The sequence below is a fragment of the Vitis vinifera genome, chromosome 7, assembly GCF_030704535.1.
Source record: "Vitis vinifera cultivar Pinot Noir 40024 chromosome 7, ASM3070453v1".
In the NCBI taxonomy this organism is placed as follows: Eukaryota; Viridiplantae; Streptophyta; class Magnoliopsida; order Vitales; family Vitaceae; genus Vitis; species Vitis vinifera.
The window spans coordinates 23150835-23177700 of record NC_081811.1 but is presented as its reverse complement, the minus strand read 5'-3'; the positions used below and the strand labels follow the sequence as shown (position 1 = coordinate 23177700).

The 26866-nt window shown below is 30.9% G+C and overlaps 2 protein-coding genes across 3 annotated transcripts; one reads left to right on the top strand and one right to left on the bottom strand.

Annotated features, from left to right (window-relative positions):
• Positions 1-378: 378 nt before the first annotated feature.
• Positions 379-5101, bottom strand: LOC104878319 (cell wall protein RBR3). Of its 2 annotated transcripts, none has more exons than XM_059738462.1 (2): positions 4740-5101; positions 379-2719 (listed from the first exon to the last, which is right to left on the bottom strand). In XM_059738462.1, exon 2 carries the CDS (start codon positions 2052-2054, stop codon positions 672-674), a length of 1383 nt encoding a protein of 460 aa, XP_059594445.1. In that variant the 5' UTR covers positions 2055-2719; positions 4740-5101; the 3' UTR covers positions 379-671. The 2 variants fall into 2 exon arrangements, with proteins under 2 accessions (XP_059594445.1, XP_010646785.1); XM_010648483.3 differs by lacking the exon at positions 4740-5101 and having other exon boundaries at positions 379-2058; positions 2244-2699.
• A 17307-nt stretch (positions 5102-22408) lies between these two features.
• Positions 22409-23927, top strand: LOC100244487 (succinate dehydrogenase [ubiquinone] iron-sulfur subunit 3, mitochondrial). The gene is made up of 4 exons (XM_019218349.2): positions 22409-22715; positions 22792-23030; positions 23236-23445; positions 23569-23927. Exons 1-4 carry the CDS (start codon positions 22446-22448, stop codon positions 23753-23755), a joined length of 906 nt encoding a protein of 301 aa, XP_019073894.2. The 5' UTR covers positions 22409-22445; the 3' UTR covers positions 23756-23927.
• Positions 23928-26866: the final 2939 nt, after the last annotated feature.

The window sequence follows — 26866 nt, the reverse complement described above, 5'->3', positions numbered from 1 at the left end:
TTCACAGTCACATAAGATATTTGAATTCTTAAAAATGAGATTGCGGCGGCTAAGGATTCCCCAAATCTCGCCGCCAATCACTCCTTCATATCATCAAATTTTTTTAAAGATACTAAAAAATTAGAGAAGAGTATGATAAGGGAGAGAAGGAGAAAACAATAGAAGAAACCAGACAAATTTCCAGGCCATTGGCATGCGTTGCACCAAACAGTTGATTTTTTTTTTAAATTTTTAAATTTTGTTTTTTATTTCTTCTTCGGTTGAGATAAGAGAGAATCACAGATGAGAAGGTACGAGGAAGACACGGTTTGTTTCTTTGATTACACATTCGTCTCCTCGAATCGGTCAAACCCAAGTAAAGCCATGAACACAAGCACATATCATAAGAAACTAACAGCATTTCACTATTGAAAAACGAATATTGAAAGGTCCGCGGTCGTTTTGTATATGGATGTGTGATTGAGAAATGTATGGAAATGAAGAAAAAAAAGGACTATTATTTACATATAACTAAGGGGAAAAAAACAGTGTTTCAGTGTTGTCCGAAGTCATGGTTAAGAATCTCAGATGGAGAAAACAAACTTCTCTTTCATGTATTCATCAGAATCGCCATCATTTCCTTTGTAGTTTTTTTTTCTTTCTTTTTTCTTTTTCCCTGTCAATGAAGACTCCTAATCTGAAGAACAAATCCACGATTCCACCATACCTTCACTTCTTGTAGAAACATTCTCCGGCACCTTGTCGCCGTGAAAATCCGATGAGGAAGCCGAGTAGTTCATTTTGCCATTAGTGACCCGCTGCGAATTATTATAATTCCCATTGAGAGGCCCCAACTGGCCATGATTTCCACCACTTGATCCCAATCCGTCGTTCCAGCTGGGAGGATTATTATCGCTTCTCGACGCTGTTCGATCCGATGATACCAAGTTGGGGAGGCCACTGAGGTGTGTATTGACATGGCCATGGCTCAAACCAAAGTCCTCCAAACCACCCATTTTGATATGTGAATCTGTTGATGGAATTTCCAGAGAGCCTTGTGGTTTTGAGCCCATAATGGCTGAATTGGGATGTGGGTATTTAAGTGGGGTCTGAAGGAAAGACTGGATTGAGAGAATTGGGTTCTGCACGTTCATGTTCAGTAGATTCTGGGGCTGCTTCACAAGGCCTAAATCTGAAGGTAGTTGGTAGTTAATGGAAGTTGAATTAGAAGAAGTATTGCTAGCTGAACCAGAAGTGATGTTAGTAGTAGAAGCTATAGCATCAACCATGGAAGAGGAAGAGAATGAAGAAGATGAAGAGGGAGGGGGAGAAGCAAATGGGGGTGGCTGAAGTTTTTGAGCAAAGGGTCTCAAAAGGTATGAAGGTGGTGCATGATCCAAATGGCCTGATCTCATAGTAGAAGCTGTACCAAACAGATCAAGCCTGCTTCTTGGGAAAGGCGAAGATGTGAAGGGTTGAGCAGGAATCCCAGTGAACTCCTGAACCATGGCCCGGAAATTGGTGGTGTCTGTGGTGAGCACAGTAGTAGGTGCACGCCGGGAAGCTCTTGATCGTTTCTTGGGGTTACGTGCTACGTTGGTTTGATCATTTGAAGCTGAAGCTGTAGCTCGAGCAGCATTTTCCGGAGCTGGAGGAAACGGCATCGACGGTAACGAACTCGGAAAGGTGGCACGGATTTGTCCTTGGGCGCCGGAAAAAGGTGGGGTGGACGACGATGAGGCCAGTATCCCACCGATCTCGGTGCAATTGGGGTCAGATCTTAGGGTTTTGGACCAGACCATGTCGAGATTCAGTAGGGAATTTGGGTTTTGTAGTTGGGTTGGTGATCGTGACAAGGGATCGAAGTAGTTCGAAAGTGGGTCGAACATAGATGAGGAGTGGGTGTGGTGGTGGTGGTGGTGGTGAGGTGGTGGTGGTGGTGGCTGTGGTGGGTTAGGCATGGGACCAACATGGCCTGGTGGGTTCAAGAAGGCTGAGATCGATTCGGCGCGTGAATCGTACTCTTCGTCACCACCACTTGAAGACTGCATACTCCCACTATTCCCAGAATCCATGACTCTTCAAGGGAGAATAGAGGGAGATAGAGAGATAAAAAAGAGAGCAAAAGAGTAAAGAGGTGAGGGAGGGAGACACAGATATGGAGAGAGATTTGTTTACTTACAGTCCCATTTAAGAGCAAGCTACAAAAGAGGGCATAAGAGAACGATAGAAGGAGATCTTCTGGAAGGGTTTTCAGAAAGTACCCATATGCCTTAAAAGCTCTCTGATCGGCAAGGGAAGACAGTCCTTTCCTTTCCTTTGCTGCGCTTTTTCTTTGTCTTCGAGCAAAAGGATGTGCGCAAAGAAGAGAACAAACAACCCACGGATCATGAAATTGATGGTTGCAGAACAAGTCTTCTGTTTGGGGGTCTGTTTTCTTTTTTGTGGTTTTCTTAGGGTTTCAAGAGGGGACGGGAGAGAAAGAGAGAGAGAGAGAGAGAAAGAGAAAGAGATGGGAAGGAAGAGGTGATTCTATAGCCTTTCTTCTCTAAAAGAGAGGCGGCTCCTGCTCATGGTTCCACTCTTAAAAGATCAAGGTGGGGTCTCCATGAATGTGAAGGTTAAGAGAGAGAGAGAGAGAGAGCTGTGCAGCTGGTGGGTGGCAACCGGTCAAACGGAGAGTTGTTGTTTTAGCCTTTACAGTGTGAAGCGAAGAAAATAAGATATGAGGTCGAGGAAGCTGCAAGATAAATAATAAAAATAATATTATATAATAAATAAATAAATAAATAAATAAAGTAAAATTCATATTATTTGGAGAAAAAAAGAATGGGGTGGGCAGAACAAACAACCAAATTAGGGAAGACGGTGGTTGAAAGGCATCAAGAAAAAAAGAGGCACCATCACCTTTTAAACCCCTCATCAATATTGCAAAATTCAATTTCCAAAAATAATAATATCTCTCATCTTTCTATTATTATTACCGTACAACATTCGTATTCAACCCCTCCATACCCCTTCTTCTCTCCTTCCCTTCTTTTTTTTTTTTTTTTTTCTTATTTTTGGGCTCAACCCATCATTTATTACAATAAAATAAAGCATGAAAAATCCCATAAGTAAAAACAAATCATTAATATCTACCAACTCAAAAACCTCAAAAATCCTCGGAATTATGAGATGGGAACACACTCTTGCTAAGGAAGAAACCCATGAGATGTTTGAATGGATGGATGGATGGATGGATTAGCTCAACAATATCCAAGTTCGCTGCAACAATAGAATCTAAAAGGGAACTTTCATATATCATTGGTGTGAGAATAGTTTTTAAAAAGGAGAAGAAAAAAAAAAAAAAGTGTATATTAATAATACTTTGATAACGCAAGTTGCTATGAAGGATAGGGGTTCTCTATCAATTATCATTCTACATGGTATTATTATATTCCTCTTTGTTTTATACCTATGGTCTGTATTTGCCCCTACAAAGCCAAAAAACCCTAACCCTAAGATCCCAATTCTCACGTCTTCCAAGTCTACACGTAAGGTTAAAAAAGCAGGTGGAGAAACTGGGATCACATTTTACAGTTCATGAATCATGACAGTTATTTTGACAGTTACAGTTTAGAGATTTCATCGGACCATAGAGATGGGGACACGTGGCCGAAAATATATACGTTACTTCTTGTAGTCGAACTACTCCCTATTAACTGTATGTGGGCACTACTCTTTGTTTGGACATCAAAAAGAAACGTTGATTGATTGGACCTCCATCATTTTCAATGAACCTGTACCTCACATCAGGATGCAGCCCACGCATCATCATTCACCTATCACCCTTCCATTGATGCCATCTTCTTCCTCTTTCATGGCCTCGTTTTCCAGTCATTATTTGGCTTTCCAAGAGATGTAGCAGGTTTTGCAAGCGAAATTGCCTCCCCACATCGTCAAATGAGTCATTCATTTTGGAATAAACAGCAATTCGAAGTAGATTTGCTATCTTCATTCTATTTATTACGGGGTCTGTACTATTTCTCATTATCAAAATGGATTCTTCGAGTGGGAGTGTGAAATGGACAGGCCAAATATATTTGACCGTTTTCCAATGGGGATATGGGTGATTGATTTTTTCCCAAACTCCAAGGTGCATGACTGGGTTAAACTAGAGATTCTAACCAAATACGTCTATGTTTGCTCCTGTTCTCTTTTGTTTCCATTCGGCTGACTTGGTAGAATTTTAATTTCTAGCTTTAGATGGAGCTAATGAGGAGTATCATGTGGATATCCAACCAAGAGATTGGGACCCCACCCCTGATTTTGGGTTCAAACCATTCAACCCTTAGGCTCTGGGTTGGGCTTGGAATTCCAAGCATGCTGATTTGTGGCCCTGGTTTCTAGCACATCTTTTAATGAAAATTAAATACGGACATTGAAAAGTTAAAAACTCCCCTTTATCACACAACTTCTATTATATGACTAAATCTTGACTTTTCATTCAAGCCTTATGTATGCTCCCTTCATGGCGGAACCCAACAAAAAAAAAAAAGAAGCAACTTTTCATTTAGCAGCCTTTTCCTTTTAACATGTAAAGGGTAGTCATTAACTAAAGGAAAATCCTACTAAATCACGAAAATGGAACCTACTGTCGCCGGTTGAAGAACGTTCAAGTAGTTTGAGTTATCTAAGTCATACTTGAGCTTAGAAAACACCTAAGTTTGTAATAATATAATTCACTAGAAAATGATTCAAAAATTATTAGAACCAACCTCCAGCTAAGGTGGTGTGAATAGGTGTCTGGGAAACAGATCTGCAGGAGGATTTCATAGAATACTGCTACCAGCTCCATAGCCAACCTCCATATCCAACCCCAACAGGTATGAACCTTCCTTTTTGTATCATTGCTGCTTTAATGAGATGGCCACAACCACACCAGACGTACACTGAAAAGTTCCGTGGCCAGCTTTTTCTCTTTCATACACATGAAAGACTAACGCAACATACCAATGTGTTCTTCTCCGGAATTCAAAATCAAATAAGAAAGGGAAGGTAGCTGTGAGCTCATGCAATTTCATAGACATTTGTGTGATGCTTGTGTGTCATGGGAATGTCAGATTCAACGGCTGACATTGCTAAAAATTTGGGTTTGTATGCGTATTTATGGTTGGCGCTGAATATTAATGTGATCACAGTTGCAAAAATAAAATTCCCATTCTCCAAATATATTCTCCAAATCAGAATTTGCTCCAAAATCACTTACAAGAATATTTGCTCTCCTTTTATTCTTTTCTTGGTGGTTTCTTCTCTGGTGTTATTCTGCACCGCCCATTTAGAATCCAAATACAAAAAGATGCATGGGATATAAAATAAAGTTGACTAATAGGTAGCTGCACCAACCTAAAATTGCATCTTAAATATTCTTCCTCTTAACATTTGGATCTAAATTTGCAAGTCAGGACTAAAGAAGTCACCTTCTTATTGCTAAATTAATTGTAACTAATATCGTAATTAATAGGTATGGCCTATCAACCTATTGTCGGCATTATAGTAGATGGGATTGAAGCTATCCTTTGGCTTATTTTCTTTCTACCTTTGAAATGTATTTTTTTTTTTTTTGAACAAGAGTTTTTTTTTCTTTTTTTGAAAAGTATTTTTATGGCATGGAGATTTTTATTATTTTTAAGAGAGAAATAACTTAATTTATATTATGATTATGAGTTAATAATAATTTACTAATATCAAAATAATAAAATAAAAGTATAAGAAGAAGTTCAATAATAAATAAAAAATCAATAAAAAGATAATGTTTCATCATATCCTATGGAATTATGATACCAAAAAAGATAGACATACTAGGGCATAGGATTGACTTTGTTAGCATTTATAACAACATATTCCTTCTTATGTAGGTATTGTATGTTATGAGTCTAGTAAAACCCTTATGACTTTAAAACAAGTTTACATATTTAAAAAGAACCCAATACATATATTGTTATAATAATTTCTCATTCTATCTAATATGAGATATTACAATCAACTCTCTCTTAATATAGATGTAACTTTTTTTTCTTTTGTTCCACGGGATTGTGGAGCTAGATAGACAGATAAAGTATCACACTAGCATGGGGAAACAACTCTAATATTACTCTATAACACCTTGAACTCGGGCATCATGGTCAATTCGCATGCTCGATTCAAAGATTCAACATGAAAATGACTTCTATATCAAATAGCAATATGCTACAACCTAAACATGTAATTAGAATAACAATGTAGGTAAAATAAAGTATTTTCTTACATGATGATTAAGTCTCCAAATTTGAATTAACAATCTCCTAACAAGAATACCAACTAATAATTGAAATAAAAGTAATTAAATATCAAATTGCGAATTCCTAAATCCATAAAATAGTCAAGCCAAAGAATTGATGTAGAATTCCTTACTAATTTATCTTGCTCCTTTCTAGCATCCCTTCCTAATCTATGCTACTCCTGGCTAGCATCTAAAGTGCCTAAAAAGGTATAGAAAAAAAGAAGATGACCTTCCAACTTCCTTGCTAGGTTAAATTTTATTTTGGGGGTTGTTCCATTGATAAAACTATTCAATTAATTTCATCCATGAAGGCTTAATCTTTGCCCTTAAGAGTATTTAGCTTAGTTTCTAGGTATTAGAATTTTGTTAAATGCCACTAACATTCGAGTAGTACTACATTATCCAAATGTTTTTCTCAAGGCATTTGCTTTTTACCAAAGAGAAAAATGGAAGTCACTATTGATTTGGTGCCTAGGATAGTTCCTATTTCAAAGTCACCTTATTGATTAACACCTATGAAACTTCAGGAACTACAAACACAACTTCAAGACATGCTTGACAAAGGGCTTTATAAGACCTAGTGTGTCACATTGGGATGCTCCACTACTAGTTGTAAAAAAGGGATGGGTCAATGACACTATGCATTGACTATAGGAAGTTGAATAAAGCGACAATGAAATAAATACCCATTACCTATAATTAACAATCTATTTTATTAGTTGTAAGGTTTGATCATTCCAACACTAATGCATCAGATTTCAAAACTCAATAGTTAAGCATGCTTGGGCGAGAGTAGTACTAGGATGAGTAACCTTCTAGGTAGTTTTTGTGTTGGAACCCCATTTTTTATGACCTTTAAAGTATGTCTACGTAGTTAAGAAGATCTATTATATATAGTTCAATGAACTTCTTTGAAGCAAATCATTACAAATGAGATAAGAGTTAATCATCGACCTCAATATGAGACTTCATCTGTTTGGTCTTGTAAGAAGTGTTTGTCTGGCTTCACGATCCTGTGAGACACAATAGAGACATTGTGTTTGCATCAAGAGGAGGAGAATGAGGAGGATAGGTGCTGATTATGATGTTCCATGCTAGATATGGGAAAAAGTCATTGATATTATATATATAGTAGATTTCTCATAGCCATATAGATGCACCTTAAAGTTGTGAAGGTCCATTAGACCTAGGGTGATTAATATTTACGTAGAAAGATGACAAGTAATTAAAAATAGTATTAAAGTTAATCTTTAATCTTGGTGTGAGACTATTTCTATCTAGCCTCACAAGAGTTGTGTATATGTATAACCTTACAATCTCGTAAGATATAATAAGGAAGTTCCAATTATATAAATAGGTGTATTTTGATATTTCACATTGAATAAGAGAAGAGGTTTTAGACACTATATATCTAATAAGTTTCTCTTAATTATTTACATGAATTTTAGGAGTTGTAAGGGCCCAATAAGATGAAAGTGGATAATATTTATAAACCTTCGAGAGAGATTTGGAATCCAAGTAAACAATTGGAAGAGAAACAACTGGGCTAGGCAACTTATTCTTTAGAAAGGAAGGTAACAAGTCATTCCAAATGATATCATACTAGCTTAAAAGATCAAAACGTTTCTTAATATCTAGAATATATAACTCAACCTTTAAATGATCTAGATCCATTTGAAAAAAGTAGTGCTTCATTTCTTAAACTAATCAAAAGAACTTCCAACGAAAGCAAATGCATGACTTTATGTTTGAGTCTTAGTGGCTTGAGCTTGAACATCTACATTTGAGCCTGAATATCTATAGTACGTGTTTGATGCCCAACTAGTTTACCTTAAGTACTTATACCTTGAGTCATTCTTTTAGTTGTCAAAGTACTTAATGCTTGACTACCATAAGGAGAAGTAGTATGTCTTATCTCATAATGACCTATTCATGGCAAGATACAAAGAGTCAATAATAAAATAAATATATGAAGATTAGATTTAGTAATGCTTGACTACCATAAGGAGAAGTAGTATGTCTTATCTCATAATGACCTATACATGGCAAGATACAAAGAGTCAATAATAAAATAAATATATGAAGATTAGATTTAGTAATAATTAATTTGATTATTAAGAAAGTTAAACTTCATAAGTGGAAATAATCGTCACACTCTATCTAACTCAACCCTCACAAACTAAGGAGTTTACAAAACTATAACCTATGACTCTAATACCACTTGTGACACTAAACCCAAAGACTAAAGACTCATTGTCATTTCACATATTGAGCCTTCAAACCCAACATGTAAATGACAACAAAATAAAACAAATTGTAGTTAGTAATCTACGTTGCTACTTTGAACATATCCAAATGATATTCAAAACATGCTAAAAACAACTTTTGAATAGAGAGTAAGTCTTTTAATGTAACTCCAGTAAACCCTTTGCATGTGGAGATTCCAAATCCATCTGAACTAAAGTGAACTACATATTAAGAAAAAACTTATGATAGATTGCTCAAACCCACATCTAACTAGGATACTCCTCACTAACATCAAAATACTTAAAAGAGAATTAACAAAGGTAGCGAGCTCGAAAGCTTGATAAAGAGATATAATGCATGCATAGATCAAGTATATAGTTTTGTTGAAGTAAAACAATTAGGGATATATTATATTTATTACAACTACAAATATAACTTTAAAAAAGAAAAAGAAAAACTAGATCATAAAAAAACAAAGCAACATGTTAGAAACACTTTCAAATAAAAATTCAAATTTCATAATTATTTTATATATGAATATAAAATCTTTAGCTTTTAGAGAGGACATCTAAATAATGAGACTTAAATAAGACAACTAGCCTTAGGTATTCCTTTAATTGGTGGATAAAACTAGATCCAATCGAATGATACATCATAGGTTAGTAATTATCTTATTGATTGAGTTACATATTGATAGATTATCACTATCACATTAAGGCTAGTGAAGGTCAACAACTTAACCCTTACTGACTATAGCCTAATAACTAGGGTTTTTAACATGTAATCAACACACATAAAATATTAATAATAATATAAAAATAATAATTCCAATTTTCATAGTTTCCTATATAGATGAGTAAAATATTAAGTTTTTCAAAACATTATATTGAATTCAAAATTTTATAAAAATGCAAATAGACGTTTTGTAATTTAGTCTAAAACAAATGCATATGCCATAATTCCCTTACTTTAAAAGCATAGAAAGTTAAAACACTTCTGTAAGCTCAAGGATTACCTAACATGATAAATAAAATTTCTTATTAGAAATAATTCTAGTTTTACTTTATTTTATCTATTAATTTTATTTGATTTTACATTTTTGTTTACTCTAATGCTTGCATAATTTGCTAAGTTACTTCATATCATAATTTTTTTCTTCATATTATACCATTTATGCATGATAATATATTTATATAAGTTACTTCATAATCCTAATCCATAATATATTGATAGGGATGTTACGTTCTTTCTACAAAAATTTCATCCTCTAAATTTGCTAATACACAATTGCATTTATATTGTAATACTATAATACTATTACTTCTTGAATAAAGTTGTGCTACAAAATAGATAATCAATGACACATCTTTCCTTGGCACTTAAAAAAGCGTTGATATTGAGTATAATGTGTAATATACAATGACGCTTAATATAGACTTAGGAAATTATGACGCTTATTGTTGGAACTATTGGTGTTTTGTATAAGCGTTCTTAAATAATTTATCCTTGATGCTTTTGTAAAGCGTCATCTTCCAATAACCTATATACTTATTTTTCTAAACTTTCATTTTCACACTATGAAACAGACTCACCAAACATACTTCTTTCCAAATAAAGTTTTTTTCACTTGCACACCTCGATAATACTAGAGTTTTGTCGATGAAAACACATCAGTCATTTTCACACTCTAACAAGGTATCAATGATACTTGTGAGCTCGTAGAAATTTAGAAGACCATAGTTGGTGACCCTAGCCTCCTTATAATGGCAAGTATCGAAGAGATAGATGTTCTTTCAAAGAGATACAAGGTTTTTTCTTAAGAAATATAGAGAGGTGACCGTCTTTGGTGAAATTCACAATGACTTTAACTTTTTAATAAATAAATCTCTTTATTGGTCTCATGTTTTATTAAGGGTTTTTGTGAAATATTGATGAACTTTGTTTTAAGTTGTGTAATATCTTACTAGCTTAATTTTTTCAAAAAAGATAAATTAATTTATTATTATTTAGAGTTTTCTCCATCATTTTATTGGTAATGCTTATCTAAAGTGATGAATTTATCCAATCTTTAGAATATAGGTGGTAATATTCTTTTGAAAGATTGTCATTTGTTCCAAGTACTTTAACCCCTAACTCAACTTATGTTATAATAATATTTTTATTTTTTTATTATTTGTTTGTTTGTTTGTTTGTTTTTTTAATCTATGCTATCTGGTTTTTATTCTTATGTTTTTATTAATTATTTGGGGAAAATATATCTCGTGTCACTTTTATCTTGATTTTTATTGATTACCTATGTGATTTCCTTTTATTAAATAATTTCCTAATAAGTAGATAATTTCCAATTTACTGTTGGGTATTGGGTTTTTGTGCTATTTTCTTTGATTATAATATGTAGTGATTATAATTGAAGTTTCGAGAATGACACCTTTGTATTATGTCTTTAAGTGTTTGAATTATTTGGGCATAAGGCATTTGGAGTTATGCTAGGAGTTTATTATTTTTAAATTTGTATATATCACAAAGGAAATGTGATTGTGGATTGTGGAGGTAGTAAATACTACGTAGGGTGCTGAATTCTAAATGTTCATAAATCATATGCTTTAACCAAATTGGTCTAAGTGCTTTAATTCTTATTGATACCTAAGACTTTGAATGGAGATGGATTGATGTATAAGACTCAACTCCTATAGTTGGGGTTTAATTTATGCTATACTTTTGGAAAATTTAGAAGTTCTCCTTAATTGTACATTTACTTGGTGTTTTTATGGCATGAATGAAAGTAATTGAAGTGATATTGGTATAAGAAAAAAAGAAAAGAAAACTATGTTGTAAAATATGTTTATTTGGCATTTCTTTGGTAGTATCTCTTAATTTATTTCTAGATCTAACAATTGGATAGGGAATCCTTCTACTTAAGAATGTTAAGATAAACATGGTATTGGATTTCTAAAAGTTGTTTGGAGACTCTAAAATCACTCTTGCTCATAATCTTTGTCTATTTTATATAAATTATGTTTAATAGATGGACAAAAGAAACACAAAAGAGTTCAAAATCTTTTTTTTTTTTTTTTTTTTTGTGAAAAAATTGAATGGATATGAGTTGCTTCCATCTAGAGTAACTGTACAAAATGTTTGCAACCAAGATTGGTCTAATTCTATGGTCTCTAAAACGCCTCCTAGAAATTAGCTTAGATTTTCAATTGTGTACTCTATTTATGTTATGAGTTTACCATTTTTTATTGATGAACCTTATAAGTTAGATTTGAGCTTTGTTGTCTTTTTTATTTTTTATACATATATTGGGTGTTTTCTCCTACAATTATGAGCTTCTAACTTTTCTAATATAAATGTAGGATGTGAACAAAATTCAAAGGTGAAGTACTTGTGCTAGTGATATATATATATATATATATATATATATATATATATATATATATATATATATATATATGTAAGTGTTTATTAAGATGTATAGACGTTGTAACATAGTTCGAACCTTTTGATTTGATATCAAATTGGCTTTGTTCAACTCAATATTGGTGTGACTTAGTCATTTTGGTAAAATGCAAAACATTGAGAAATTAAAAAAAAAAAAAAAAAGTTTCTATAAAAAATGCAAAAAAAGAAAAAAGAAAAAAGTGAATCACTTGTAAAATAAGAAAAAACACAACATATCATACAAATGAAATAAACCAAAACTTTATTTTGATACTATCTGTAGCTTATCAGAGTAGTACCTAGTATTTGAATATTAAATATCCAAATGCAATCCAAAAATTCAGGAAAATATCATCGATTTAGTAGTGTGATCCTTGTTAGGATTTTCACCTATGTTATACTCTTTGACTACTATGTTTTTTGTACTTTTTTTTAATGATGACATATCTAACATTTTGTGGAGTATTGGTTTGGGTTGGTAGTCTCTATGTGGTAGTGATGATTAATTTGACTTAAATTTGTAATTTGCTTCTAAATCTTCTAAGTTTTTACATAAGTATAATTCAAACATTTATTTGTGTAGTTTTGACATATTTTATCAATTTGCCTTTTTGTCTTAACATGTTATGAGCCTTGTGAATGCAATTAACTTGGGTGTGTTTTCTTTTCTTGGCCTATTTGTGTGTAGTTTTTGTTTTGTGCTACACTATTTTATTCTTATATTTGGATTAAATTCATTTTATTTAAATAGAATCAAGAAACTAAGCAATTCAATTGTCTCTATTATCATAATTTAGTTTTGAGTTTAAAGTGCTTTTATTTCCATTTATTTTTATTTTTATAGAAATATGTAAATGACTATTAAAATAATCTTAATTTGAATTGAGTCCTAAAACATCATTTTTGTATTGCATGAATTTGAAATAAATTTGATTTATTTTTTTTATTTGAGTTTCTTGTATTTGAAATTCTAGTAGTACTCTATTTGGGTGAATAATGTTCTCCTTTGTTTTCTTTTTCTTTAACATATTCCTCTAACATTTACTTTAATTTAATATTTAGTTTGTTTCTATTCTCCCATATTTCTATCAAGTTCCACATTTCTATCTAGATAAGTTATGCTCTTGTGATTTTTTTTTTCTTAAACTTTATATTAAAATATGGTCCAATGTCTTTGAGTTAATTTGTTGTTGACTTTGTATATCTCAGCAGGCAGTCTCAGGATTTCCAATTCTTCTAAGAAAAAAATTAAGATTTTAGCTATATCGACTTATCATAATCACTTTACAAGGAGGTTGAATGAGTGATAGTCATTTTTTGGAAATTTAAACTACATGAATGTAAGTGACAAATATAAGCAATAATATGATATAAATCAATATAAAAACAATTACAGATAAATAAAAAGAGTAGGAAAGAGATTATAAACACTAGTTTTTATAATAGTTCAACGCAACCCGATTTTCATTCATTTTCCTCAAACTCCTAACAGAGTGAAGGTTTCACTAATCCAATGCTTCCAACACTAGCCTCCAAGAATTATACAAACACCCTTTACAATTTTCAAGAGATATTTCACTCTCTAATAATCCTTCAATTGATACTTCACACTTGAGTATCCTTTAGTAATATTTCATACTTAGATTTTTTTCCATCAAGTGATATCCTATACTTGAAAATACCTCTAAAAAGTTCACAAGAAATGATAGAGAATGATGTTCTCACAAAATCCTGGTACAAAATTTAGACTCAAATGATATAAAATAAATTAAGATTTAAACGCAGTGATGAATATGCAAGTTTGAAAACAAAGTGGACCTAAAACACTCTCTTAAGGTTCAAATAAAGTTCATGAAATATTTAACTCTTGGAAACTAAAACAAAGAAGTTTAGAACCTTTAAATAGGGTTTGAAACTCAAACTAATCGTTAGACATAGTTTGGGTTTGGTTGATTGAGTAACTAGCTCGATCAGTTTATTAGCCATGCATTAGCATTTATTAATACTTTGGCAAGTGACCATTAGAGGTCAAAACATCGATCGATCCTTGACTAAAACTCGATTAGTCCTCGATCAATCAATGTTTTGCTTCAACTAGCTAAACATATGTTATAGGAAGTGAGAGGGTGCAAAATGCACCTTGATTGGTCAAACCTAACCAACTTAACCAATTTCTTAGATCTTCGATTGTTTGTACTGTGAAGTACTTAAACAACCCAGTTTGAGGTTTGAAACCTTCAACAACTTATGTTTAGCTTTCTTAAAACCTTTAAGACAAGTTTAAAAAGAATTTTACTTAAAGTTTTAACAAAAACATGAAATCATTTAATTTATAAAATAATTGAAAATAATTTATGACTTGGATGATTTTAGGTGCAAGAATAAAATGTATGATTTTAGTGCACCAACAACCTTAAAAAGAGATCCTACAAAAATGAGTTTTAAAAGTTTTTTTTTTGTTGAGGTTTTTTCTTTCTTTTTTATTTTCCTTTGACTTGATTTATCTTTGTGATTGTCACTTTAGAAATCTTCTTGCTTAAGCACACTTAAGATAAATCATTAGTTTCAAGCCTTGTTTTGTTATCGTTAAAACTAAGATTAACCAAACATTGATTTCACAAAAAAATTATCATGCACTTAAGTTTTTATCACATATTTAACTTTGAATAAGGTTCAAAGATGAATAGAATATTATGTATCCACATCTCACATTGGGTTGTCTAGAAGGACCTAAGTTGGCTTTTAGCTATTGGAACAAAATCTCTTTAACCCTTTCTAATGTTTTTTTCTAGTTGAACCATATTTTTGTTGTTAGTTCATCTTAAGAAAAATGAATTTTGTTAGTTCATTGATTGTTTTTGTAGTTAGTTCATTGATTTCTTTTCAAGTTTCTTAAATCTATATTGTAAAGCTTTAGCAATTGTAATGGACTTAGGTATGTTCAACGTTTACTATGAATAAAAATTCATAACTACTTTAATTGTAGATGGTTATTGAAATATTGTATTCAACTCACTAATCTATGTTGTAGAGAAAAAGAATCTTTACCTTTATTCTCAACTACAATGTGGGAATAAATGATACTTATTGAAAATATGCTATTTGAGCTTTTTGAACCTATTGTAGGTATTAACTTTGCCAAAGGTAGGATGTAAGAAAATGATTGCTCTCTCTTGTTGTTGTGTATAGTGATACTTGGTTCCTTGCTGTTGTCTTTTATTGTGGAGCTAGATTTGGTTTTGATAAAGGTGATAGGTATATCTATCTTTAACATATTAGCCTTTATACTAGATACCTACTTCATGAGTTTCAACTTTATACTAAGGTGGTGTTTGTTTTTTTACTTAATTCTAAATAGAACCTTAATGCTTAATAGTATTAAATATTAGGTTGTTTGTTTTGTAATATTTTATTTCTATTAAGTATTAAAAAGTAAAAAAAACCATTATGTTATTTTTTCTATTCAGAAAAAGTTACATATTTTGACTTTTTCTATTTAGTAAAAAGTTTATAATAAGTCATGAAAAAGTAGAAAAACAAACAACCTAAATTCTAAAACAAAATTGTTTTCAACAAAAAGCTAAAAAAAACAAACACCACCTAAATGGTTTTCCAAACTTTTTCCTCTTGATTGTTTTGTTATAGTCTATTATCTAATTACACATATGATGACACTTTCTATGGGTGTTGGCATTACTAATTAATGAAACGAATGATGACTTACAATGACAATTTGATAAAATTCACTACAAAAATAATAACACTTATTACAAGTGTCAAGGAAAACATTGTATCATAGTGATGCTTATTTTGATAAATAATGACACTTCTTTTAAAGAAAGATGATGTTTGTAATAAGCATCCAAGATTATTAGCACAGAAGATGACATTTTAGGAATCATCAACATATGCTATATTCATTTTTTGATAGCCAATAATTTGATACTTCATATAAACGTGTCATTTATCGCTTACTTGACACTTTAAAAGCGTCATTAATTTTTTTTGTTTTTCTTGGAATGAAATGTTCTTTACATTCTAAAGAAACTTTCCAAAGATTCATCCTAATAATTTGATGAATTGCCTCTAGAATTTATGCTTTTTCTTTACTTCATACAATTTCTTAAAATGCTTTAATGAATTAAAACACCAATTTTAAAGATAATTCTCAACTCTTGTTCCATGTAGTTTCTAAAATGATTTTTTTTAAAAGAAATTAGTTCAAACATTCAAAAATTGTTGGATGTAGAAACTCTCCTATCATTGTCATAAGATTTATTTATTTTTTTAGACATTGCAAAAGTTGAAGCCATCATAATAATAATAATTTTCAGTAGTTATTTATTAGCTTCTTACTAACATAACTTATAATTCATAACAAGAGAACCAATTCTTCAGTCTTCCATTAATTATGTATTTCTCTTTAAAATAAAATTTGAGGTGCTATTCTAAATTCCATCAAACACTTATAGATATAATAAGTTTAAGTTCATACTCATTAAGCACCCTAAAAGTCACCATGAGTTGTCCAAAATTTGACAAACGCATAAATTATACGTATAAAACACACATATATATAATTTATTCTCTCAATTCTTGTAAGGGAAATATCATAATATAAAAGTCTTTGAATAAATCTTAATCAAATTTCCTTTTCCCAAAACCTTAGCTTCTAAAATACAAAAAATTATTGAAATTCACATTACATCATAAATTAGGTAATCTCTACAAATATAGTTCCTAATCGATTTTCATTAGTGTTTGATACTTTTTTATACACTTACAAACTAATCATGTGGAAGAAACTTTTTCTAAAGTTTCATATGCATTTAGGATTAAATGTAACTTAACTAACTCCAATTTCAACATAATAAACATTTAAACTCTTCATATGTTTAATGTTTTCATTATCTACCTTTTTTAAGTTCAACACAAGATAACAAACATGTAGCACTTCCAATATAGCTGTGAGGACCCCTTGAGTCTAGAGTATACAATGTTTACATGAGAGTGAGCAAGTTATTACAAATGATGTTACAGATAATCCTCGACCTCGATGTAGAACTCTATTTGTTTGATCATATAAAAGATGTCTATTTTTGTGACCCAATAACCCGTGAAACACAATAGAAAATGTTGTATTTGCATAAAAAGTTACCAAAACATCGGTTAAAAAAAGAAAAAAAAAAAAGGGTTATGAAGGGTATAGAAAGAAAAAATGATGAGAAAAGTAGGTGTAAGGATAATCATGGGAAAATTAGGTATTTCATTTTACGTGCTTTATAAAAATGGAAGGAGCATAAATTAAACTCAACAATAAGCTAATTTGATTATTTTATTTTTACATTTTATTCTAACAATAAAAATTGATAATCTTCTTAGCAATTTTTACAATTTTTTTATAATAATTAAATACAAATGAAACCTAAACTTATAAATAAAATTTAAAATAATTTTAAAGAAAAATTTAATCAACATATAAATAAAATACATCACCATTTTAATATTAAATTTGTTTTTAATTATTCAAAATTAACATAATTTTTTTTTTCAAAGAAACTTATATTGGTGTATTATTACTTATTTTATCATTTTTCGTAGTATTTATGATATTTTTATAACTTTTAATTACATTTTTCATTTTTTTTTTAAATTTTGTCTAATATTTATTGATATTTACATAAAATCCAACCACATATATTTTTACAGTTTTTTGTATTTTAATATTTGTTGAAAAACATGAAATGACAACCGATAATATCCATGCAAAAAATTAACCTGTGGTCAGTATAGATTCAATTAATGCTTATATTATATTTGATTATGGGAAAGTTATAAAATAGGGTGGGGAAAGACTAATGATTCCATTTTAAGGGTTATCGTATTTACAAATTCTTATCAAATTCTTAAGTAATGATTTGAAAAGTTGACCATTTTTAAGTCCCAATTCTACCATTTTTTTTAAAATCTTTTTCTCTTATTATCACCTAGCTTTACTTTTTTTTTTCTCTCTCTTTTGAACGTTTTTAGGCATTATTATTATTATTAAATATTGATATTACTTTTAATATTATTATTTATGATATTAGTATTTTAAATTATTCATATTATTATTAACATCGTTCTTATTAACAATATCTATTATTTTTATGATTATTATTAACCTTATTATTTAAATTTTAAATATTATATTCAAAATAATATTATTATATTTTGATTATTACTACTATAAAGAAACCTTAAAAGATAATTTCTATTTTTTTTTTTTTTAATTCTTAAGGTTTGAAAACTTTATTAAAAAACTATTCTTTTTTTGCCTTTTATGCTTTATATGCTACATCAAGACTAATTACATTATTACTATCATTAATATTATTGTTACTACTATTATTATCAACACCTCATTAATATTTTTAATATAATTAATATTACATTTAAGTTATATGTATGCAAAAAAATGCATTGATATTACTAATATGGAGAATAAAACAATATTTCTAATGCTATTAGATTTATTGCAAAATGTAGCAGGTAAAACATTTATGTATCATACTTACAACATAAGTACATTAATAGTATGATACAATATTACGCTTTAATTTTACTTTTTAATAATTATAAAAATAATTTTTATTGTAATATTTTTTAATAGTTATATTTGTAAAACTAGTGATGAATTTATGAAATTTATATAATAAATAATTTTATAATTTTATATATTAAATTATTAGAATGAAACAATAATTTGTAAAATTATATTATTATTACTATTTTTATGGATAAATTATTTATAATATTTTTGAAATAATAATTTATTGTTAATTATTATATTAGATATATGTATTATTATTAATATTATTCTTATAGGTTATTGATGATGATGATGATTAGAAAGAAAAAAAAAATCCAAGGGAATTGTAGGTAAGACACTTATGTATTGATCAACTTACAACATAAGTATATTAAAAATGTAATATATTATGATATGTCTTAATTTCTTTTTTTAACAATTATAAAAATATTTTTATTATAATCTTTTTTTAATAGTTATATTATAAAGTTAAACAACCCAAAATTTTTTAAATATATTTAATAAAAATATAAAAAAATTATTGTAATATTTTCTTATGAAATCTTTATAATAAAAATATAATAAATTTATTTTTCTATTATAAAAAATAATTTATGATTAATTATTATTTTATTTATAGGTATTAGTATTGATATTATTCTTACTCGATAGATTAATAATAATAATAATAATAATAATAATTAATAAAAATAAAGAAAATACAAGGTAAGAATATGTTTGACTTTAAAATAAGATGTGTCAAATCTTTTGAAAACTTATCAAACTAGATAACCCTTTAGCGATCATTGTCACAACCAATCCACCCTACACTAGATAACCCTTGACGACCAATCCACCCTATACTAGATAACCCTTGACGATCATTATTACAATCAGCGCACATGTTTAATTATATCTTCTATTTTTCATTTTTCACACATGCTCAGATAGAAAATTCAAATATGAGCAACATATTTGTTATTTCTATACCCCAATGACGTATGACATTTGAATTATTTTTATTATTACTACTACAAAGAAACCCTAAAAGATAATTTCTATTTTTTTTTTAATTCTTAAGGTTTGAAAACTTTATTAAAAAACTATTCTTTTTTTGTCTTTTATGCTTTATATGCTACATTAAGACTAATTGCATTATTATTATCATTAATATTATTATTACTACTATTATTATCAACACCTCATTAATATTTTTAATATAATTAATATTACATTTAAGTTATATGTATGCAAAAAATGCATTGATATTACTAATATGGTAGAATAAAACAATATTTCTAATGCTATTAGATTTGTTGCAAAATGTTGGTAAAACATTTATGTATCATAGTTACAACATAAGTACACTAATAGTATGATACAATATTAAGCTTTAATTTCACTTTTTAATAATTATAAAAACAATTTTTTATTGTAATATTTTTTTAATAGTTATATTTGTAAAATTAGGGATGAATTTATGAAATTTATATAATAAATATTTTTATAATTTTATATATTAAATTATTAGAATGAAACAATAATTTGTAAAATTATATTATTATTATTATGGATAAATTATTTATAATATTTTTAAAAGAATAATTAATGAAATAATAATTTATTGTTAATTATTATATTAGATATATGTATTATTATTAATATTATTCTTATAGGTTATTGATGATGACGATGATTAGAAAGAAAAAAAAAAATAGATCCAAGGGAATTGTAGGTAAGACACTTATGTATTGAACTTACAATATAACTATATTAAAAATGTAATATATTATGAGATGTCTTAATTTCTTTTTTTTTTTAACAATTATAATTTTTTTATTATAATATTTTTTTAATAGTTATATTATAAAGTTAAACAACTCAAATTTTTTGAAATATATTTAATAAAAATATAAAAAAATTATTGTAATATTTTCTTATGAAATCTTTATAATAAAAATATAATAAATTTATTTTTCTATTATAAAAAATAATTTATGATTAATTATTATATTATTTATAGGTATTAGTATTAATATTATTCTTACTCGATAGATTAATAATAATAATAATAATAATTAATAAAAAAAAAAATACAAGGTAAAAATATGTTTGACTTTAAAATGAGATATGTTAAATCTTTTAAAAACTTATCAAACTCGCTAACCCTTTAGCGATCGTTGTCACAACCAATCCATCCTACACTAGATAACCTTTGATAATCATTATTATAATCAGCGCACCCTACTTGTTTAATTCTATCTTCTATTTTTTATTTGTCACAAATACTCGGTCAAAAAATCCAAATATGAGCAACAAATTTGTTATTTCCTATCCCAATGAACGTATGACATCTGATTGATTTATCTATTCTTCAAATAATCAAACATCACATATCAATTAACTAATATATATATATATATATATATATAAAGATAATGATTCCACAATTCAAAGTTTGAAATTAGACCCTTCAAAATTTTCTCGAACTTGTAAATCACGTATTCTGTCACAATGGCTTTCTAGACCCTTGACTGAAATCAAGTACCCAGTTCATGAAGCTGGGAATTTTCTTTATCAAAGCATACCTAACCCATTAAGTAGATTTAAGTTTTACGTTTCTTACTCATACGATTAGACACCACTAACCCTCTTTTATCTTTCTTTTAATCTTCTTTTTTGACTCAAATTTGAAATTTGCATGGGGCTCGGTCTCTGAGTTCAACAATATTTTTTAATTGCTCCTTAGTACATAAATTTCATTTAACAAAGCACATACAATGAACACCCTACTGGATTGAATCTTCAAAGTTCCAACAATCCTACTTTTTTTCTCTTCCCTTGAATCTTCCAACTCAACAACTCCCCTAGAAGAACATTTCCTCTTCGATCAGTACCTAACGAATGTATATGCCTAAAGCATTTGTGGTCAATTTTCCCTTTAAATCCCGACTACCCTTGTGATAATGGAAGAATTTTGGGAAATTAAAATGAATAAATATATATATATATATATATATATATATATATTAAAAATAATAAAAAGTTTGAAAGTTGTCTCTTACAGTCTGTTTTGATTGTGTACGGAAATATTATAAAAATAGAATTAAATTTATGGGAATAATTTTCTTTATATGCATATATTATTTAAATATTAAATAAATAATTTTTTTGACTTTTTTCTTTCTTTTTCCTTTTTACTTTCTAGGAGTGGAACGTTGCCAAAATGAAAATTTCAAATCAGGGATCCGTGATGAGCAGCGCATCTCTCGAGTTTGAAGAGGTGGAAGAGTTGGGCTTGGTCAAAGAAATAAAAGTAGGCCCAAGCAGTGGTCGAGATCGTAAGTACGGGGGGCCCTCTGGACTGTAGTGGTCCATGAGTACTGGTTTAACAAGGATTGTTTGACCATTGACTTCTGCGGTTCCCGTGGATGTTGTGCACCGGATCCAATGCTCTGACTCTTCATCATCTCCACGTGTTTGTTTGACCAAATGTGCAGATCACAGACAATCAGCCCTGACATCAGCTTTAGGGCCAGTTTTGGTAATTTAGCTCTTCCCTTGGGGTTACTCGACTCACTCCCGACCGCTTTTACTTTAACCGCTGTCGGCATGGAGCGGTGGTAGATTTCACTGACGGTAGTCCGTGACGGGTGTAGAGGAACTTAGCCCTGATTTTAAGTGTGGGACAAAGATCAGGCCCAACATACAGCTGCACCGACTCAGATGGGCCCAAGCCCAAAGTAGATGACACGCCATCGACAGTGGGGGCGCGGTACAAGATTACACGTATCCTCCATGAAACCACGTGTCTATAGGCATGCACAAACCTTGTAATTATAAATGGAGAGCGTTTGGTGAGCAGTCACATGTAGAGGGATGTGGAAGGGGTGACAGAGGGGGATGTTGAAGAGGTGGATCCGCCATGGCTACAAAAAGGTAGCTGGTTTATTCAGTAAAGCAGACACAAGAACGAAAAGGTTTCCAGTACTAGAAGGGCATCCATTGGCACAAGAACATGCGGAAGCAGCGGTGGAGACACAAGGCACCATCCAAGAGAACCTCAATGCCTTGAAAAAGGAATTCCAGATATATAGATGGAACCCAGATTTTCCCAACACCAAGCCCCATCTGCAGTCTTATTTTGTGGACCTCTCGACATGTGGACCCATGGTTAAGTCTTCTTTTCTGGACACTCCACACTAGATGTTAGGGTGTTTCAGTTATTAATGTATCTGGGATTGTCTAGGTGTTGGACGCACTACAGAAAATAAAAGCGGAAGAAGATTCGAGCCTGAGTTACAGGAGGTCATGCAGGGAAGGGATATGTGGGTCGTGTGCCATGAATATTGATGGAACCAACACGGTGGCTTGTCTGAGGCCCATTGATGCAGACACCACCAAGCCCACCACCATCACTCCTCTCCCCCACATGTTTGCTATTAAGGATCTAGTGGTTGATCTCACCAATTTCTACCAGCAGTACAAGTAAGATGACCATGCATCTTTAACTTCCACAGGCCACTAGTTTACGTCTGAAGCTAGTCAATTTGAATTAATACTCATGATCCCTTTTACGGGTACAGATGGAATTAAAACCACTATGGTATAATGGTAACATATTTTTGTTGAAGTTCAATAAATGGTGTGGATTAATGTGATGACATACATACATACATGCATGCATATATAGGTCGATCGAGCCATGGCTTAAGGCAAGACAGCGACCAGAGGATGGGCGAGAATACAGGCAATCGCCTAAAGACAGAAAGAAGCTAGATGGGCTGTATGAGTGCATACTATGCGCTTGCTGCAGTACTTCATGCCCTTCCTATTGGTGGAACCCAGAAGAATTCCCTGGACCAGCAGCTTTGCTCCATGCTTATCGATGGGTCTGCGACAGGTCTCTTCTTCAGTACTTGGTTATTTAGTGAAAATGGTGGACGGTCTTCTGCTTTTCAGTTTATTATCCCTAATTCTCTCAACTATTTCTCTTTCATATATGGTATGAATTTTGTGTTGGCAGTCGGGATGACTTCGCGGATGAAAGAGTGCAGGCATTGACGGAGGGCCTAAAGAGCTTATATAGATGCAGGACTATAAAGAACTGCACAGTCAACTGCCCCAAAAGCCTAGACCCTGCAAATGCCATCCACAAGATGAAGACTAGGCATTTGGTTTCTCAGCCAGTGGAGTTGTTTGAAGGCCAGTAAATTGAACTTCTGAGTCACATCTGTGTGTGTGAGTTGTACAAGCTAGTTGATGGAACTTGCATCAGTTAGAATGGACATGAAAAAGTTGGTTGTAGTGTGCCTCTTTCCCTTTGAATTCAGAGGCCCAGCTAACTAGTTGGACACCATGATAAATTAATCTGCGTTGCTAAAATGCCATTGGTATTGGATTTAAGAGTATGGAAACAAAAGACTAGTCCAAAAGACACAAACAAAGAACATAATAAATAAGAAGATAATATCGGTTGAGGCATGAAAAACACTGTTCTTGAAATATATCAAAATGGAAGCTTTCCTAGTTCACAGTTGTCCTGACACCTTTAAAATTGATTCCTTCAATGGGACATTTTTTAAGAGATGGTAGGAAAGGGTTTTCTCTGCAATTGATGTAGTGAACTTGGGACTCATTTTGACTGACCCAAAACCAGAGGATGGTTCTCATTTATTACAAACATGAGAAACTGGAAATAAACAAGTTAGGCATGTTATTTTGAGTACTCTTTTTAATGAATTTTTTGATATTTATTATAATTTAAAGTTGCAAAAGAAATTTGGGATGCAATGAATAAAAAATATATTTTGGAAGATGCAGAAACTTAAAAATATGCCATATGGAATTTTAGAAATTTTCAAATGATTGAGGATAGAGATGTATCATCTCAAATTCATGACAACCACTTGTTGATTAATGACTTAGCTATTGAAGGTATTAAATTACCCGAACCTTTTGTGGCTGGTTATTTAGTAGAGACTCTTCCAGAGTCTTGGAAAGACTATAAAAATAGCATAAAACATAACAGGAAAAAAGTATCCCTAGAGGATGTCATAATCCATATTAGGATTGAAGAACAAAATCAAAATAGGGATAATATTGAGAAAACTAAGGAATTGTCTTCTAAAGCTAATGTAGTAGAAGAAAAATTTAAACCCATAAACAATAGGTCCAGGAAACAAAACTCTAGGACCAAGCCCAATGCATCAAATAAGGTCCATAACTCAACTATTAAAAAACGGGGTAATTGATTTGTCCGTGGCAAGTCTGGACACCATGCAACTCAATGTCGCCACATGAAGAGAACTGAGAAGACCAATTCAAAGGCAAATATAGCAGAGCCAGAGCTGATCACAACAGTAATCTCCTCTTAGGTGAGCATGGTCACCAATATGAATGACTGGGTGGTAGACTCTGGAGCTACTAGGCACATGTGTGGGAATAGAAGTGCATTTACTTCCTATACCACTGTAAAGGAAGGAGATGAACAAGTGTTCATGGGTGATTCTAGATCTACTCCAGTGATTGGCAAATGAAAAGTTCTCCTCAAGCTAACCTCTAAAAAAATGCTTGTCATCTGTGATGTTCTTCATGTGCTAGATATTTGCTGGAACTTGGTGTCAATATCTCTGCTTGGGAAAGTAGGAGTGAGGATCTTGTTTGACTCTGATAAAATGGTTTTAACCAAGAATGATGCATTTGTGGGAAAGGACTATTGTAGTCAGAGTTTATTTATGTTGAATGTTTATGATATTATTAATAATAATGCATCTTCTTCTTCTGCTTACATAGTTGATTCTTGTGATATTTGACATGGTAAACTAGGACATGTGAACTTTTCATATATGAAGAAAATGGTTGAATTGAGTTTAATCCCTAAATTGTCCTTCGAAAACCATGGAAAATGTGAATCTTGTGTAGAATCTAAAACCACAAAAAAAATCTTGCAAATTAGTTGAAAGAGAAGCATATCTACTAAGTTTAATACACAGTGACTTAGGAGATCTAAAAAATACAATGACTAGAGGTGGCAAACGATTCTACATAACTTTCATAGATGACTACTCAAGGTATACAATTATATATCTTTTGAGAAACAAAGATGAAGCAAAAGATGTTTTCATTAAGTACAAAAATGAAGTGAAAAATCAACTAAGTAAGAAAATTAAAAGGATTAGAACTGATAGAGGAGGGGAGTATGAGTCCAACCCCTTTAATTCTTTTTGTGAAGATCATGGGATCATTCATGAAACTACTCTTCCTTATTCCCCTAAGTCTAATGGAGTAGCAGAAAGGAAAAATAGGACCTTAAAAGAAATGATGAATGCAATGTTGGTAAGTTCAGGAACACCCTTGAACTTGTAGGAGAAAACTATCCTATCCGCATGTCATATTCAAAATAAAATGCCTTACAAGAAAACTGATAAAACTCTTTATGAGTTGAATATGACATGCGAATAGGATAACTTTCCCCCACAAGTTCAAGGGTGCTCCTGAACTTACCAACATTGCATTCATCATTTCTATTAAGGTCCTATTTTTCCTTTTTACTACTTCATTAGACTTAGGGGAATAAGGAAGAGTAGTTTCATGAATGATCCCATGATCTTCACAAAAAGAATTAAAGGGGTTGGACTCATACTTTCCTCTCCTATTAGTTCTAATCCTTTTAATTTTCTTACTTAATTGATTTTCCACTTCATTTTTGTACTTGATGAAAACATCTCTTGCTTCATCTTTGTTTCTCAAAAGATATACCCTTGTATACCTTAAGTAGTCATTTATGAAAGTTATGTAGAATCGTTTACCACCTTTAGTCATTGTATTTTTTAGGTCTCCTAAGTCACTGTGTATTAAACTTTGTAGATATGATTCTCTTTCAATTGATTTGCAAGATTTCTTTGTGGTTTTAGATTCTACACAAGATTCACATTTTCCATGGTTTTCTAAGGACAGTTTAGAGATTAAACTCAATTCAACAGTTTTCTTCATATATGAAAAGTTCACGTCCTAGTCTACCATGCCAAATATCACAAGAATCAACTATGTAAGTAGAAGAAGAAGATGCATTATCATTGATAATATCATAAACATTCAACATAAATAAACCCTAATTACAATAGCCCTTTCCCACAAATGCATCATTCTTGGTTAAAACTATTTTATCAGAGTCAAACAAGATCCTCACTCCTACTTTCCCAAGCAGAGATATTGACACCAAGTTCTAGCAAATATCTGGCACATGAAGAACATCACAGATGACAAGCATTTTTTTAGAGGTTAGCTTGAAGAGAACTTTTCCTTTGCCAATCACTGGAGTA